This window comes from Drosophila virilis, chromosome X (assembly GCF_030788295.1).
Source record: "Drosophila virilis strain 15010-1051.87 chromosome X, Dvir_AGI_RSII-ME, whole genome shotgun sequence".
NCBI classification, from domain to species: domain Eukaryota; kingdom Metazoa; phylum Arthropoda; class Insecta; order Diptera; family Drosophilidae; genus Drosophila; species Drosophila virilis.
Genome location: NC_091543.1, coordinates 16522420 through 16536076, shown reverse-complemented (window position 1 = coordinate 16536076; position 13657 = coordinate 16522420). Strand labels below are relative to the sequence as shown.

General features: G+C 39.5%; 2 protein-coding genes across 2 annotated transcripts in view; both read right to left on the bottom strand.

Annotated features, from left to right (window-relative positions):
• RhoGAP18B (Rho GTPase activating protein at 18B) overlaps positions 1–9714 on the bottom strand; it is a 31123-nt gene extending 21409 nt beyond the window's left edge. The window contains exon 1 of the mRNA XM_032439595.2: positions 8784–9714. Within this exon, the coding sequence (XP_032295486.1) occupies positions 8784–9116 (333 nt within the window). The 5' untranslated portion in view covers positions 9117–9714. The remainder of the gene's footprint in view (positions 1–8783) is intronic.
• Positions 899–3656, bottom strand: LOC6635422 (protein boule). The gene is made up of 3 exons (XM_032439599.2): positions 3368–3656; positions 2325–3314; positions 899–1868 (listed from the first exon to the last, which is right to left on the bottom strand). Exon 2 carries the CDS (start codon positions 3113–3115, stop codon positions 2351–2353), a length of 765 nt encoding a protein of 254 aa, XP_032295490.1. The 5' UTR covers positions 3116–3314; positions 3368–3656; the 3' UTR covers positions 899–1868; positions 2325–2350.
• Positions 9715–13657: the final 3943 nt, after the last annotated feature.

Genomic DNA, 13657 nt, shown 5'->3' with positions numbered 1-13657 from the left:
GCAGCGACAAAGACGCTTTTTATGCTCAACGCCGATTGCCTAATTAAGCATAACGCAACTGCGGGCGATTGGGTGTGGACAGCAACTGGGCGAGGGCAAGGGGCGGCGCCGTAAAAGGGTCGAGAACTGCGGCTTAACGGCATAGATACAGCTATCAACACCTGCGGCTAAACAGAAGCCAAGATCGAAACCAATTTGCAACATAATTGCATGAATGCGATGACAGCGGGAGCGCGGGCGTGGCCCGAGGCGGTTGCAACATCTGGACATGTGGGCCGTGTTCAAAGATCGGGCCGAATAAAGTAGAAGTTTATAACTGGAACGCTGCACAAATAAACAGCAGCAGAACCTGCACATTAAATGCAGCTGCATGACAACAACAACAACAACCACATGCAACAACAACATGCAACACATGCCTCATATGGGAATGAATGCAGGGTAGCTTGAGGCTGGCAACTGGCAGTTGGGCGCACACGAACCGCATGAAGAATCGCGACGGCATCGCGGCCGCTTGATCTTTGAACTAAATTAATTAAGCACAATGAACGCAATTGTTGCTCCTGTTGTTGTTGTTCATGTTCCCTGGTGTTGTTGCTGTTCTTATTGGCAGCAGCGCGCCAGCTGCGCAGCAGCAGCGCCGCCTGCGCCCTAAGCAAATGTATCCAGCAGATACAACAGCAGCAAATACCCTTTGCAAGGGTATCACACTTCTATCACCACATATGTAACTACCTTATGGTATATGAAAAAATCTATAAAAAAAATGTATTGCATAATATTTAAATAATTTTCAGTTAAATGTGAACCCAAGTTCCTATACCCTAGCCGTGTTCATAGGGTATGCTTAGCAAAATCAAATAGCATGTTACATAATATTTGTAACCATTTTTTTTTTGTCGATTTTTTTTTATATTTTTACTTATAGCATAGCTCCAATATAGTTTAAAACTTAAAATTTTGTTAAACAATTGATTGTACACACACATAACCTAACAAATTTTGGAGACCTTGGCCGAAAATGTGAGGGGGGAGTATAGGAAGGGGGGGGGGGGGGGTTTCTAATACAAAAATGATCACGCTGCATAATTTGGAGGTCTTGTGTAGAATTTGTAGAGCCTTTCGCCAATATACATGTATATACTTATATACATATATTGGAAGTCGAAACATTGATAGCCGAATATGCGTTTTGTTCTTGAGTTAAATGGATGCAATTGGGTTCTAGACGAATATTTGGGCTACAATTGAAGCACAGGGCAAAAGGGGGTATATATATGTGTGTGTATGAGTGTGTGTGTGTGAGTGTGAGTGTAAGTGTTGGTAAGCCTGCATGTCTGCATCTAAGTATGCTGGCGTGTGTGTATTGTTGTGTGTATGTATGTAAATGTGAGTGTATGTGCGTGTGTGTGTGTGTGGGTGTGTGTGTGTGTGTGTGTGTGTGATTATGTAAGTGTATATACATGCCTGTGTGTGTATCTGTTGTATCTGTATTGCTTCAATATCTGCGGAATCTTGAGTCTATTCTGACTATATATCTGTTCGATTTGACCCCGATTGCGCCTAAATATTCTAACCTCACTATACATACATATATATACATACATATATATATATATATATATATATATATACACACATATGTGTCTAACGACACAGTTGCGCAGCTGCTGTCGGTTTCTTTTTGTAGTGTATTTTTTCTTCGTTGTTAGTCGCTCATCTTCAAGTGTTCGTCGTTTATTCTGGCTTGGGTATTATGTCTGCTTCTACTTCTTCTTCTTCTTCATCATCATCTTCTTCTTCTGTTTGTTTCATTTACTTCCATTTTGTTGAATCCAGTTGTTGGTTTTGTATTGCACGAGGAGTAGCTGCAGGCATTTAACATTTACAGTTGCTAATTAAATGCAATTACTCAATTCCAATCACAATTACTTTAGTAATTGGTTGCCAGACAACCACGAAATAATCAGCCCTACGGCTCTATGTTATAGTTACCCGATGTTAAAAAGAAATGAAGTGAATCTAATAATTTTCGATCAATATAGCGGCTATATGATATAGTATCCGGCTAACTCAGATATACGTACTATCAGCAATAGGAAGATGGCGAGTAGAATCGTTAAAATTGGGAATTAAGAAATTTTAGAATATATATATCCCCAATACTTTAGGTCAACAGATTTGGCAAGAAGTTCCCAATTAAAATCGAATTACTGAAGTAATTGTAATTACTTTCGTAATTACTTGCGTGAAAATGAAAATATATATGGGCTGTCTGGAGGATTAGTGAAGCAATCGTTGGAATTGAGAATTCAGATATTTACAGAAATAGCATGCACGCCACATTTGACTAGGTTGAGCGCCAGCTGCTGCTGTTGGTCCCATCGAACTCCCAGGCGGTCTGCTGCGGTATCGATGTCTGCGAATTGGATGCCTGCGGATCGTGATAATAGTTCTGGGGCCAAACGGCTGGCACATTGACCGGCACACTATAGTATTGGTAGACTGGCTGGTACTGGACGCCGGCCGGCGCCTGCTGATATATGGTGGGCATGGCGGCGGTGGTGTATTCGGCAACTGGGGCAGCCGGACCGTATGTGGCGGTGGCATATTGCTCGATGGGTATTGTGTTGACCGTCGGCGGCGGCGGTGGCGGCGGCTGTGTGGTAAAGTAAACGGTGCCGTTTGTCTCGATGATCGGCTGTAGCTTGGGCCGGATCGGCTGCTTCTTGAAGGCCGGCGCAATGTTCAGGCGACGATTGCGCAAGATGACGCACTTGCCAACCGACTGGAGGCGTTGCGCCTCCTCCTCCGTCTCAAAGGTGACGAAGCCGTAGCCCTTGTTGAAGCCATCCTGATCCACAATGATCTTGGTGCTGCGCACCGTCCCATAGGCACTGAATGCGATCATCAGATCCGATTCAGTTGTGTCGCGGCTAATGCCGCCGACAAAGACGCGATTGGGTATCACAGTGCCATAGATGGGCTCCGCCGGTGGCGCCTCCACGGCCACGGCTGGCATGGCCACAGTCGGCTGCGATGCCTGTGCGGTTGCCAGGGTTAGTTTCGGTGCAACCGGTCCAGCCGTTGACTGTTGCAGCTGTGTCGATGTCATCCTCTGATGATAGCTTATGCCAAATGGCTGAATCTTGAGGCTGCTTACTTATTGTTTGTCAATTAAAGCGAAATTCTGGCCTCGGGAAATCTTTGGCTTTGCCACACAATCGTTGGCGAGCCTGTGCGAATCCGTTTATTCCTCTTTAGTTTTCTATTCGTTTCGCTTACCGCTTGCAATTAACAAGATCCTCGGCTAGCTAATACATATATCAGTACAACAATATATCGGGATGATACTCAATTGAATTACGGATGGATGGGGGCTGGGGGGTGGGATTTGCTGGGTGGAGGGATTGCTTGGTGAGGGGATTGGTGAATTAGGGCGGGGCTGGGTTGAGAACAACGTCCAATGATGCCGTCTCCCTTCTCGCTTTGAATTGCTTTAACGGTTGATGATGAACTTCTTAATTGGGCGTTTTTTTAATACCTTTTTCTACTTATTATAACGGTTAGCTAGTTAACTATCTTTCAAACGAGTTTCAAAAAATCGAGAATTTCAAAAATTGAGAATTTCCAAAATACCTCATTTGTTAAAATACAAATTTGAAATGAATATCGTAACACCTGACCTTAAAGCAAATGCGATAATGATGTTTACAAAGCACACACACACACACACACACACACACACACACACACACACACACACCTACACACACACACACACACATACATATGTGTCTGATTTATGAACTTTAAGATACTTTGCTTTCACCTGGGGAAGGCAGTGGGAGTGGGACTGTCAAGGAGCTTATTTCTTAAACTAAGAAATTAAGAAATTTTCAGAAAAAGTCATTAAAAAAAAACGTTTCTATGTATAAGTTGAAAAAGATGTAAGTATATATTAGATAGTTCAAGATAGTTTGTTTTCACTTGGATGGGGGGGCTTCTTTCATTTCCTTAATTCTTTCGATTTTCAAAATGAAATGAAAATTTCAGAAAAATTTCTATAAAAAAAATCAATCTCTATACGTACAAGAAGAATTTTTTTTCACTTGGTTTGGGAGGCGGGTAGGACTTTCAAGGGTTTACCCTTTGATTATTTCCACGCACACATTAAGGAAATTGTCATTGGAATAAGAATATTTATATATATAAGGGCGAATATATTGATTTATATATTTTCAAGGGGCTTTCGCTTTAATTCTTTAGAGGAATTAATAATATATATCTCAAACTATGTCAAGCAAGTCGCACACTTTATCAGGAAGCTGGTTCGAAGCATAAGTTGAGCAGCTGAGCACGTTAAATCTGCTATATAAAACCCTTACCCTATACACTCTCTCGCAAAGCGTATTCCACATTCGACTTTGAGACATTACAGAAAACTTTATATTATATGAAATACATTTTTTTTTTGCTTTCAATTTCCGCTTTTTCTGCGGGTCGTACAGCAAAAGGGCTGTTCCCGAGTATCCAGTAAAGCCAAATACCAGATATGCCTGCCAAACGAGGCTGACTGCGACGCGACGTCGCAGTCGCCGTCGCAGTCGCTGCTTTTCAATTGCACTGCAAGAGGCCAATGAGAATGTCGTTTGGTATTATGATTATGATTGTTGTTGTGGCTCGCTTCTTTAATGAATTTTATTAAGCGCAACAGCGACCCACAAGTTGTGGCAGTTGCAAAAGAAGTCTGATTGGAGTTATGTGAAAGGAAGACAGCCGCGTGGCAGCTACGCTCTGTCAGTGCCTCAAACTAAACAGAAATCTTTTTCAATTTCTATATGACAGCCAAATGACGATGAGTCGATGAGTCGATGAGTCATCGCTGTACGAGCAGCGAATCAGATATAGTCCAAGAAAACGCTCCGGCCAATGTCTGATAAGAACTTGGCGTAACTGATAAGAGCTAACTGTCATCTGTGGCATTACTTGATGGCAATTTATGTGTACTCAGTGGGTCACCTATTGCTCAGCTAATCTCGGGCGGAAAATAACCTGAACCTGAGGATGCTGCAAGTGCCGTGGAGAGGGGAAATGTTGTACATTAACAAATGAATGAGTGAATATATCATTTATGCAACACAACAATAATGTGAAAGCATTTTCAAGTAGAAGACAAAACCACAAAGTATGCACCTATGTACCTAAATACATTAAATATCTTATTCATATATATTTAATTCGATATATATTAAAAAAAATATATAATTATAAATAGAATTTAAAAATAAACATAATATAATAATTATTTTACATTATTATTACTATTATATTATTGTAATATTATTAGCTAAATAATATTATTGCTAATTAAGAAAAGAAATTACAATAAAAATAGAAATTAAAGATATAGAAGTAAATCATAATAAATTAATGTTAATATTGTGTCAATTAAGTTATTTTAACTTGCCACAAGAAAGTCTTAAAAACACACACACACACACACACACACACACACGAATAGTTCTGTGTGTGTAATGGCAGCTCAAGTGTCAATCAAGCGGCTACTTGTGTTGCATTAACAAAGATAATAAAAAAACTTATAAAAAAAAAAAAAAGAGAAATTTGTGTGCAGCAAAAAAGTGTCAAGCAAATCAGAGCGAGAAAATAAACTGCATAAATAAAGTCAAATGGAAATGGAAATGGAAATAATGCACATGTGTGTATGTATGCATACATGCATATGCCTGTGTGTGTGTGTGAGTGTGTAATTGTGTGTGTGTGGTTCCATGCAAACTGATGACAAAATTGTTTTACGCGCGCGACTTTTCAAATTGCATTAACAGCGACTGCGACGGAGACGGCGACGCTGACTGCGGCAGCGGCAGCGACGTCGAACGAAACTGATAAAGCTGCTGCTGCTGCTGCTGCTGCTGCTGTGCAATGCGTTTTGCTCAGATTCGCAATAAACTCTATCGCTGTGTACTTTACGCCATTTGCTGGAAACAGCGCGCTGCGTTTTGGCTGCGATAGTTGCGGGCGGCAAAAAACGCATGCAAAACGCGTGCGCGGCACGTCGACTGCCAAACGCGATTAGTCACACAGCTGCCGCAAGCTGCCAAAGTCAGCAAAACAAAGAGCAGCCCACAAACAACAAACAGCAACAGTTGCCGCAACAACAACAATAAGAAGAAGAAGAACAACAACAACAACAAAAGCGAGCAGCAAAGCAAAACACGCAATGCGCAACATGCGCAATGCATTTTCATGTTGCATCAGTGCACAGCACACACATACATATGTATGCGTGTGTGTGGCGCGCGCAGCAAGAGAGAGAAGGGCGAGTGGGAGGGGGGGAGGGGGTGCTGCACACAATGCAAGACACTGTGCGGTTGGGCGCTTCTTTGCAATCAATTTTTTTCTATTTTTTTTTTTTTTTTTCCAACGATTACACATTTCCGAAATTTTGTTGATTTATTTGATTTAATTGCACGCGAACGTCATTTATCATATTACAACACTCATTTGCAGTGTTGACAAGTGCTTTTACATAATCTGCGAAGGAGCGTATGTGCAAGCGAAATAAATAAATAAATTATAATATGATTTCAATGCAGATAAAAATAATAATAATAATAAAAATAATAATAATAATAGCAAAAATAATAATAACAATAATAATAAAAATAATAATAATAATAACAATAATAATAATAATGGCAATAATAATAATAATAATAATAATAATAATAATAATAATAACAATAATAATAATAATAGCAATAATAAAAATAATAATAATAATAATAGTAATAGCTATAACAATATAGTAAAAATAATAATGACATTAATACAAATATTATTAATAATTATATTGACAAGAATAATAACAATAATCACCATGTTAAGCTATTTGAGATTTGAGGTACTTTGAATAAAAGACAATTAAACTCTAAACGCCGATAAACGAATTCTTATTATATTCAGAAAATTTAAAATATAAAAACAATCAGTCTGCTTATCGTTTTTATCGTTCTCGACTTTTTCGAACTCTTATATAGTTTTGCATTTAAGTTTAAGCCCACGCTAAACGTTTCCCTCTGCCAGAAAATCATATATTATCGTATCATAAAAACATTATCATCAGGCTTTTTAGAGATTGGATTTCGTTTGAGACAAAGAAAAGATAATTTGGTTATGTTCAGGAACCGTAATGATTGTTTTTATCTAAAGGGCCATAGTTCTGCAAATTCCGAAGGTTCCCACAAAACAAAATTTTATTTTAACTCCGGTTAATATAAAATTTCTTAAACGATGCCAAAAGTCATTGAGATCATTTGGAAAACACTTCAGTTTTGGGAACAATACCTCGCATTAACACGGAAACGTGTTTCGGTTTCACTTTCTCTCGACGACTATGCAAATTTTTGTCGGGCCCAACAACACGACAGCACGACTTATAAAGAGACAATAAAGACGAATCCGAAAAGGCATGCAGTGAAATCTTCAATTGCCCTCAGAATGATCAGCAAAACATATATCATATATCAGATCTGCATCTGACTAAGATCGAGGATTCCCAGTTGAGAAGAAACAACAACTGACGATAGTCTATAAAACCTCTTCCTCTAAAATGAAAAATTACTTGGGAAAAATCTTCTAGAGAATAACAAAAAGTTCCTAGGCTTACTACCACGCTCTTTTAGTTTGAAAAATGATTCATTAATGATTCACTCAATAGATGAATGAGCTGTCATATGAACGGATCAAGGAATCAAGTCCATCGTATAGCTAAGTTTCCAAATTGAAGTCCAGAAAGGAAAAGACTGCCAGATTTATAGGTTAAGTTGAATCGAATTTAATTATAAGCATTCGATTTAGTTCAATCAACCTAATCTTAAAGAGAACAAGTTGATTCGGATATACCACATTGCGATGCTTTTCTGGATGCGCTTAGCACAACTCAATAAAAATAGATGATATTCTCACAAATTTCTCAACACTGGCACATCAGAATGCAAGTTTTTTTGAAATGAAATAAAGCCAGAGGTAAAAGGTAAATGATTTTCGGAAACGAGGCATTAATAATATAAGCATAATAAATATTTCATTAAATCAGGTAGTTTCAAATTAAGTTAATTGCAGAAATAATAGAATTTCTATTTATACAGACAGGAATTTTCTTGATTATTCTATTTATACAAATGACTTCAATTTTCGTCATATGAGCATAAATAAACCAATTCATCTTTCCAACAAGGCTGCAAACTGCTCAAAATGGCATTTCAATTAAGTTGCAACTAATCATAAATAATTTTTTAGGGCGCGGCAAACCTTGGATATATCTAATCATATTTGGCAGATGCCCAAAACGGGGAAGAGCTTCGAATGTAGCCCGCAATTTCTATGCGAAAATATTCACGACTTTAAATATTTTCAGTAGAACGGGCAATTTAGCAGCTATAAGTTGAATTATTTCTTAAACTATTTGATTGATAAAAAAATAATTATAATATATTGAGGAATGTTCTGGTTCACGAACGGAACCTGAGACCGGGAATCTGGTGCGAACCAGTGATTCTTTTGATTTTTGGACTTGCAATCCTGTTCAACACTCAAAGAGAATTAGATCAAGGTTTACATGTTCGGACACAAAGTTAGAAGAACTTTTGTAAGTTCTTCAAAGAATAAAAGCAATACATAAATATGCCCAGCCCCTTAAGAACTACACACATGCATACATACATACATATATGTATTTGTTTTCTAACTGTTTCACTTACCGTTTGACGCCTAAACATGTTATCTCCGGCATTGAGATTTTGCATGGAACTGGCTCTCAATTTGTAGTCGTTCGATTTGCTGGCATCCTGGCACTTGGTGCAGACATTGGGCGTAGGGGTTACCCGGAGAAGGGGTAGGACAGAGCTGACAGAGCTGCTCTTGCTGTTGTTATAGTTGTTGTTGTTGTTGTAGTTGTTGTTTTGGCTATTGCTGCTGCTGCTGCTGCTGCCGTAGTAATTGTTGTTGCTGTTCTTGCTATTTGCGCTAAACACCTGCGATATGCTGCGAAAGATGGTGCGATATCCCCTCTTGTGCTCTGCATCCCCGGCCATGGCTAGTCAGAGTCTTCTTTGATCCTCAATTCATAGCAGTTCTTATATTTTTTTATATTCTCTTTTCTTCTTCTGCTGCTGCTGCTGCTGCTGTAGTTGTTGTTGTTATTTTTGCGTGTAGAGCACACCCACACACAGACACACACAAAAAGAAGCACACATACGCGACGCGACGCGAGCGTTTCTCTTGCCGCTCATTTGCTCACGAGCAGCAGCTGCCAACTGAATATCTTGGCCTTTGTTTTTGGGCTGTCAAGTTGCCAACAGCAGCACCAGCAAGAACAACAACACGAGCGACACCTTCAAGACTGCGACTGCATTGACGGCGACGACGGCAGCGGTGACTGCGACTGCGACTGCGACTGCGACAGCGACGTCTGCGGCGACAGCGGCTCACAACTCTTATCGGCACACGGCTGATAAGCTGCGTAGTTTTAACGGTAGTTTATTCGGTGTTTGCAGCAAAATCAATAAAAGAAAGAACAAAAAAAAAAAAAACAAAAAACAAAAACGCCGCTCGTCACTGGACACTGAGGCGCGGAGGTGGACGGAATCAGATTCGGACTGCTCGGACTTGTTCCAGACGACCAACTAAAGAGCACAACTAGAGACCGCATAGGCGCCAGCCGCAGTCGACGCTGGCGTTGGCAGCGACTGCGACGGCACGTCACCGTTGTTGTAATCGTTTTTTTTTTTTTTATTTATTTATTTTTGAATTCTTTTTTTTTTTTGTGTTTTACTATTTAATTTTGTTTTCTTTTTTGTTTTGTATTGTGTGTGCTTTATAGCACTGTTGTTGTTGTTGTTGTTGTGGAGGTGCTTCTAGGTGTACAGTGGTGCAATATCTATTGGTTTTCGCCGCACAGCAAACGTATGTGTGTGTGTGTGTGTGCGCGCTTTGACGCAGATTGAGGGCGTACGTGAATTATTAGGCTGTTAAATCATTATTAGATTAGATTAAAAAGAAAACAAAGGTTCGATTTTCAACTACAATCGCGATTTCTTTCACTTACATTAGAGTTAAATGTCTTTGATTTTATGCTCACAGTTCACAAAATTTGTTTTCTGAAGATATTTTAAGCAATTCAATTATTCATGCAAAGCTGTAAATTTTTTTTCTTTCTTTTTTTTAAATTAACAAATTCCTGTTTGAATTTACATTTTATCAAGCCTCGTATTGTTTGTTATGCTAAATTCTGCTCAAACACAATGAAACTTGTTCAACAATAGTCTCGAAAATTGTTATGAACAAATATAAGAAACGAAAACAAATTGCTTTCGCCGCGATATTTGACAGCTGTGACAGCTTTAAGCTAAACTGATTGAATGCTAAACGTGGCCTTTCACCGCCAGATTTCCAGCGTAACAAATCGTCTGTTGACCACTGTGCCGCTAATGTTTTACACATTGCGGGTGTTTATCAATGCCTACGGTTATTGCCGCCTATCGCAACGTACCCTTACGTCATGTGTGAGTACTTGCTCTCGCACTCTCTCTCGCTCTCTGGCTCTCTCTTTCTCTCTTGCTGTCTGTGTGTGTGTGTGTGTGTTTGTGTGGGCTTAAATTGATGTCGGGCACTTGATTTGTTTTTGTTTGCAGACCACAGTGTGGCCAACGCTTACTCATTTGGCCATACCGCTAGCTGGCGTTTAAGAATCTCCGTAAATCCGTTAACGGTTTGCTGCGACAATTGCCAATTGCCAATTGGCAATTGCAATTCGCAATTGCAATTCGCAGTTGCACTTACAGTTCGCAATTATCGCGCGCGTCACGTACGCGTTTTAATTAAATGCCACTGAGCCGCCCGCTCTGCTCGAATCGTTTAAACCGCGCGCTCTGAATCTGAAAACGAAATCGCGACAACGACAACAACAACAACACAATAAAAACAACAGTAACAACGACAAGCGACGGCGACGATGAAGCCACTTGGCGGCTTCCCGGTTGACACAAGACTAACCGTCTTAAAGCTGCCCCGAAAGGCAGCCGCACAAAATCCAAAATCCGAAAATCAAAATGAAAATAAAAACCAAAGCACAAAACAATAAACACAAAATAGATGTAACCAAAGCTGAAGAAACTGGCGAACTGGCGAACTGGCGAACTGGCGAACTGACGAACTGACGAGCTGGCTAACTACAAACGCCGGCAGAAGCAACGGCAGAGCCCGCGGCAGAACGGTCGCACCCCTTGTCAAGCTGCCCCCGCAAAACGGCGACAACGACCACACGATGACTTTTGAATAATATTTACATTTATTGTATGCATGTGTGCGTGCGAGCGTGTGTGTGTGTGTGTGTGTGTGTGTGTGTGTGTGCTACGGTTTCACGCAGGCAGCCCAAGAAGCGAGCCGCGCTGTTAACGTGCGCAAAACAAACGAACAAAAGCTACAGCTGCACGCGTCTTAGGGCCGGCAGAGTGTCGCGGCAGAGGCGTGCAGCGGGTACAGACACAGACCTCACACAAAATATAAATGACGAAATTATATAGCAGCGGCAGCGGCAGCGGCAGCGGCAACGGCAACGGCAACTACTTAGTTTATAAACAATGCACATTAAAATATGTGTGGCAGAAGCGCAAACGAAAACGACAGCAAAAACGCAATCAACGAAAAAACGCTAGCGAAACGCGCGCGACTTTTGCACGTGTTATTCGAAAGCAAACCAAAGACGTCTAGTTGTGCGTGCATGTGTGTGTGTGTGTGTGTGTGTGTGTCAGTGCCAAATGTGGGTCATGACTTCTTTGAATAAATTCGAAAAAGAGTGCAAAAGTGAATACAATGTCTGATTGCATTGTTTTATTTGTACAGTAGTCACTCGCAAATTAGAACACTTCAAAGTGATTCCTATTCGAAACAGTTTTTTTGCTTTCTTTTTGAAAATAATTAATTTGAAATTGGTGAAAAATATGATGATAATCAATATCTAAGAGAATTCATGATTTCTTTGAATCAATCTGAAAGTTTCAATAGAATTAAATAGAATTTCAAAGGGCTGATATCGTTTTTTTCGTACTTCCACTCATATTCCGACAATTTTATTGTGCAAATTCTAGTTTTTGAACAGAGATTCTATTAAAAAATGGTTACATATAGAAATTTTTAAGGCTTGCGCAGAATAGCTGTTAGCATTTAATATATATATAAGATATATATGGGATATAGGAACAAACCACCTTTTGAAAACTTTTCCGGAATATATATAGAAATATGGGCTTAATTTCGATACTTTTCGTTATGAAAATCAGCATTGAAGATTGAATAAAGGATATTCTCATGCAAGCTTTAACTGCACAACTCAAGCTTGGAGGATTCGAACCCGTTTATTTAGGTCGATGAAAGGGACACAAAGATAATCAAAGCAGCCTTTGGCTCTAGGGATTCGCAGCAGCCGACGAGCCTATTGTCAACACATGAACAGAGCTCATATATCTCCAAGTCTCGACACGCATAACAGCTCGAAATCTGTATATTATCAGTCTTAATTAATACGAAAAAAAAAAAAATAAGAACATAAATTTTTGGTTATTTTTGTATAAACATTTTTGTTGTTGTTGATTTTGTTTGCATACATTTTTGAAATCATGTTTAAGGTAATGTCTGAAGCATTGGCAGAGTTTAAAATGATCTTTGATATATTGGACTGGGGCAATACCGGCTTCCTGACGGCCCAACAGCTGAGCGCTATTATGAAGCAATACGGTTACAATCACAACGAGGAGGAGGTTCAACAGATGATCGATGTGGTCGACTGCGATGGCACCGGGCACATGGGCTTCTCCACCTTCTGTGCCGCCCTCTGCGCCTCGATGACCATCTCGAAGTCATCGAGATCTTTGTAGGCGGCATACAAAAAATAAACAAATACTAAAACAAAAAAAAAAAAAAAATGCAAAAATGAAAAAAAAAACAAAAACAAAAAAACAAAAGAGAAGAGAAGAAAATGTTCTATTCCCAAACGAACGTTGCTCAAAATCCGTGACGTTGTCAAATTATCGTCTGTATGCTCAGAATTATCAATTGGATGCAAAAGTGCTCTGCTGTTTTATCTTCAAGTTCTCCTCCATAATAAATCTTTTGGCATTTTGAAAACTAAGCCCAGACGAATATCATTTCTTTCCTTAGAGCTGTGCTTGTTCAGAGTTATTAGATTTCAGATACGTTGGGGTCTCATACAGACGAGATATACCCTGTAAAGCACCTCTTCGAACTAACAAGCTGTTCTAACTAGGGACTTTCGACATGGTATTATCTGATGTAGAAACAGAAGAAGAATTATCAAGCACCTCTCAGAGCTAATAAACTGTTCTTAACAAAGAATTTTAGACTCACTAACGAAAAATACCCTGTAAAGCACCTCTTCGAACTAACAAGCTGTTCTAACTAGGGAATTTCGACCTCGTATTATCTGATGTAGAAACAGAAGAAGAATTATCAAGCACCTCTCAGAGCTAATAAACTGTTCTTACCAAAGAATTTTAAACTCGTACAATCAGATCTTACTCATCACTAACGAAAAATACCCTGTAAAGCACCTCTTCGA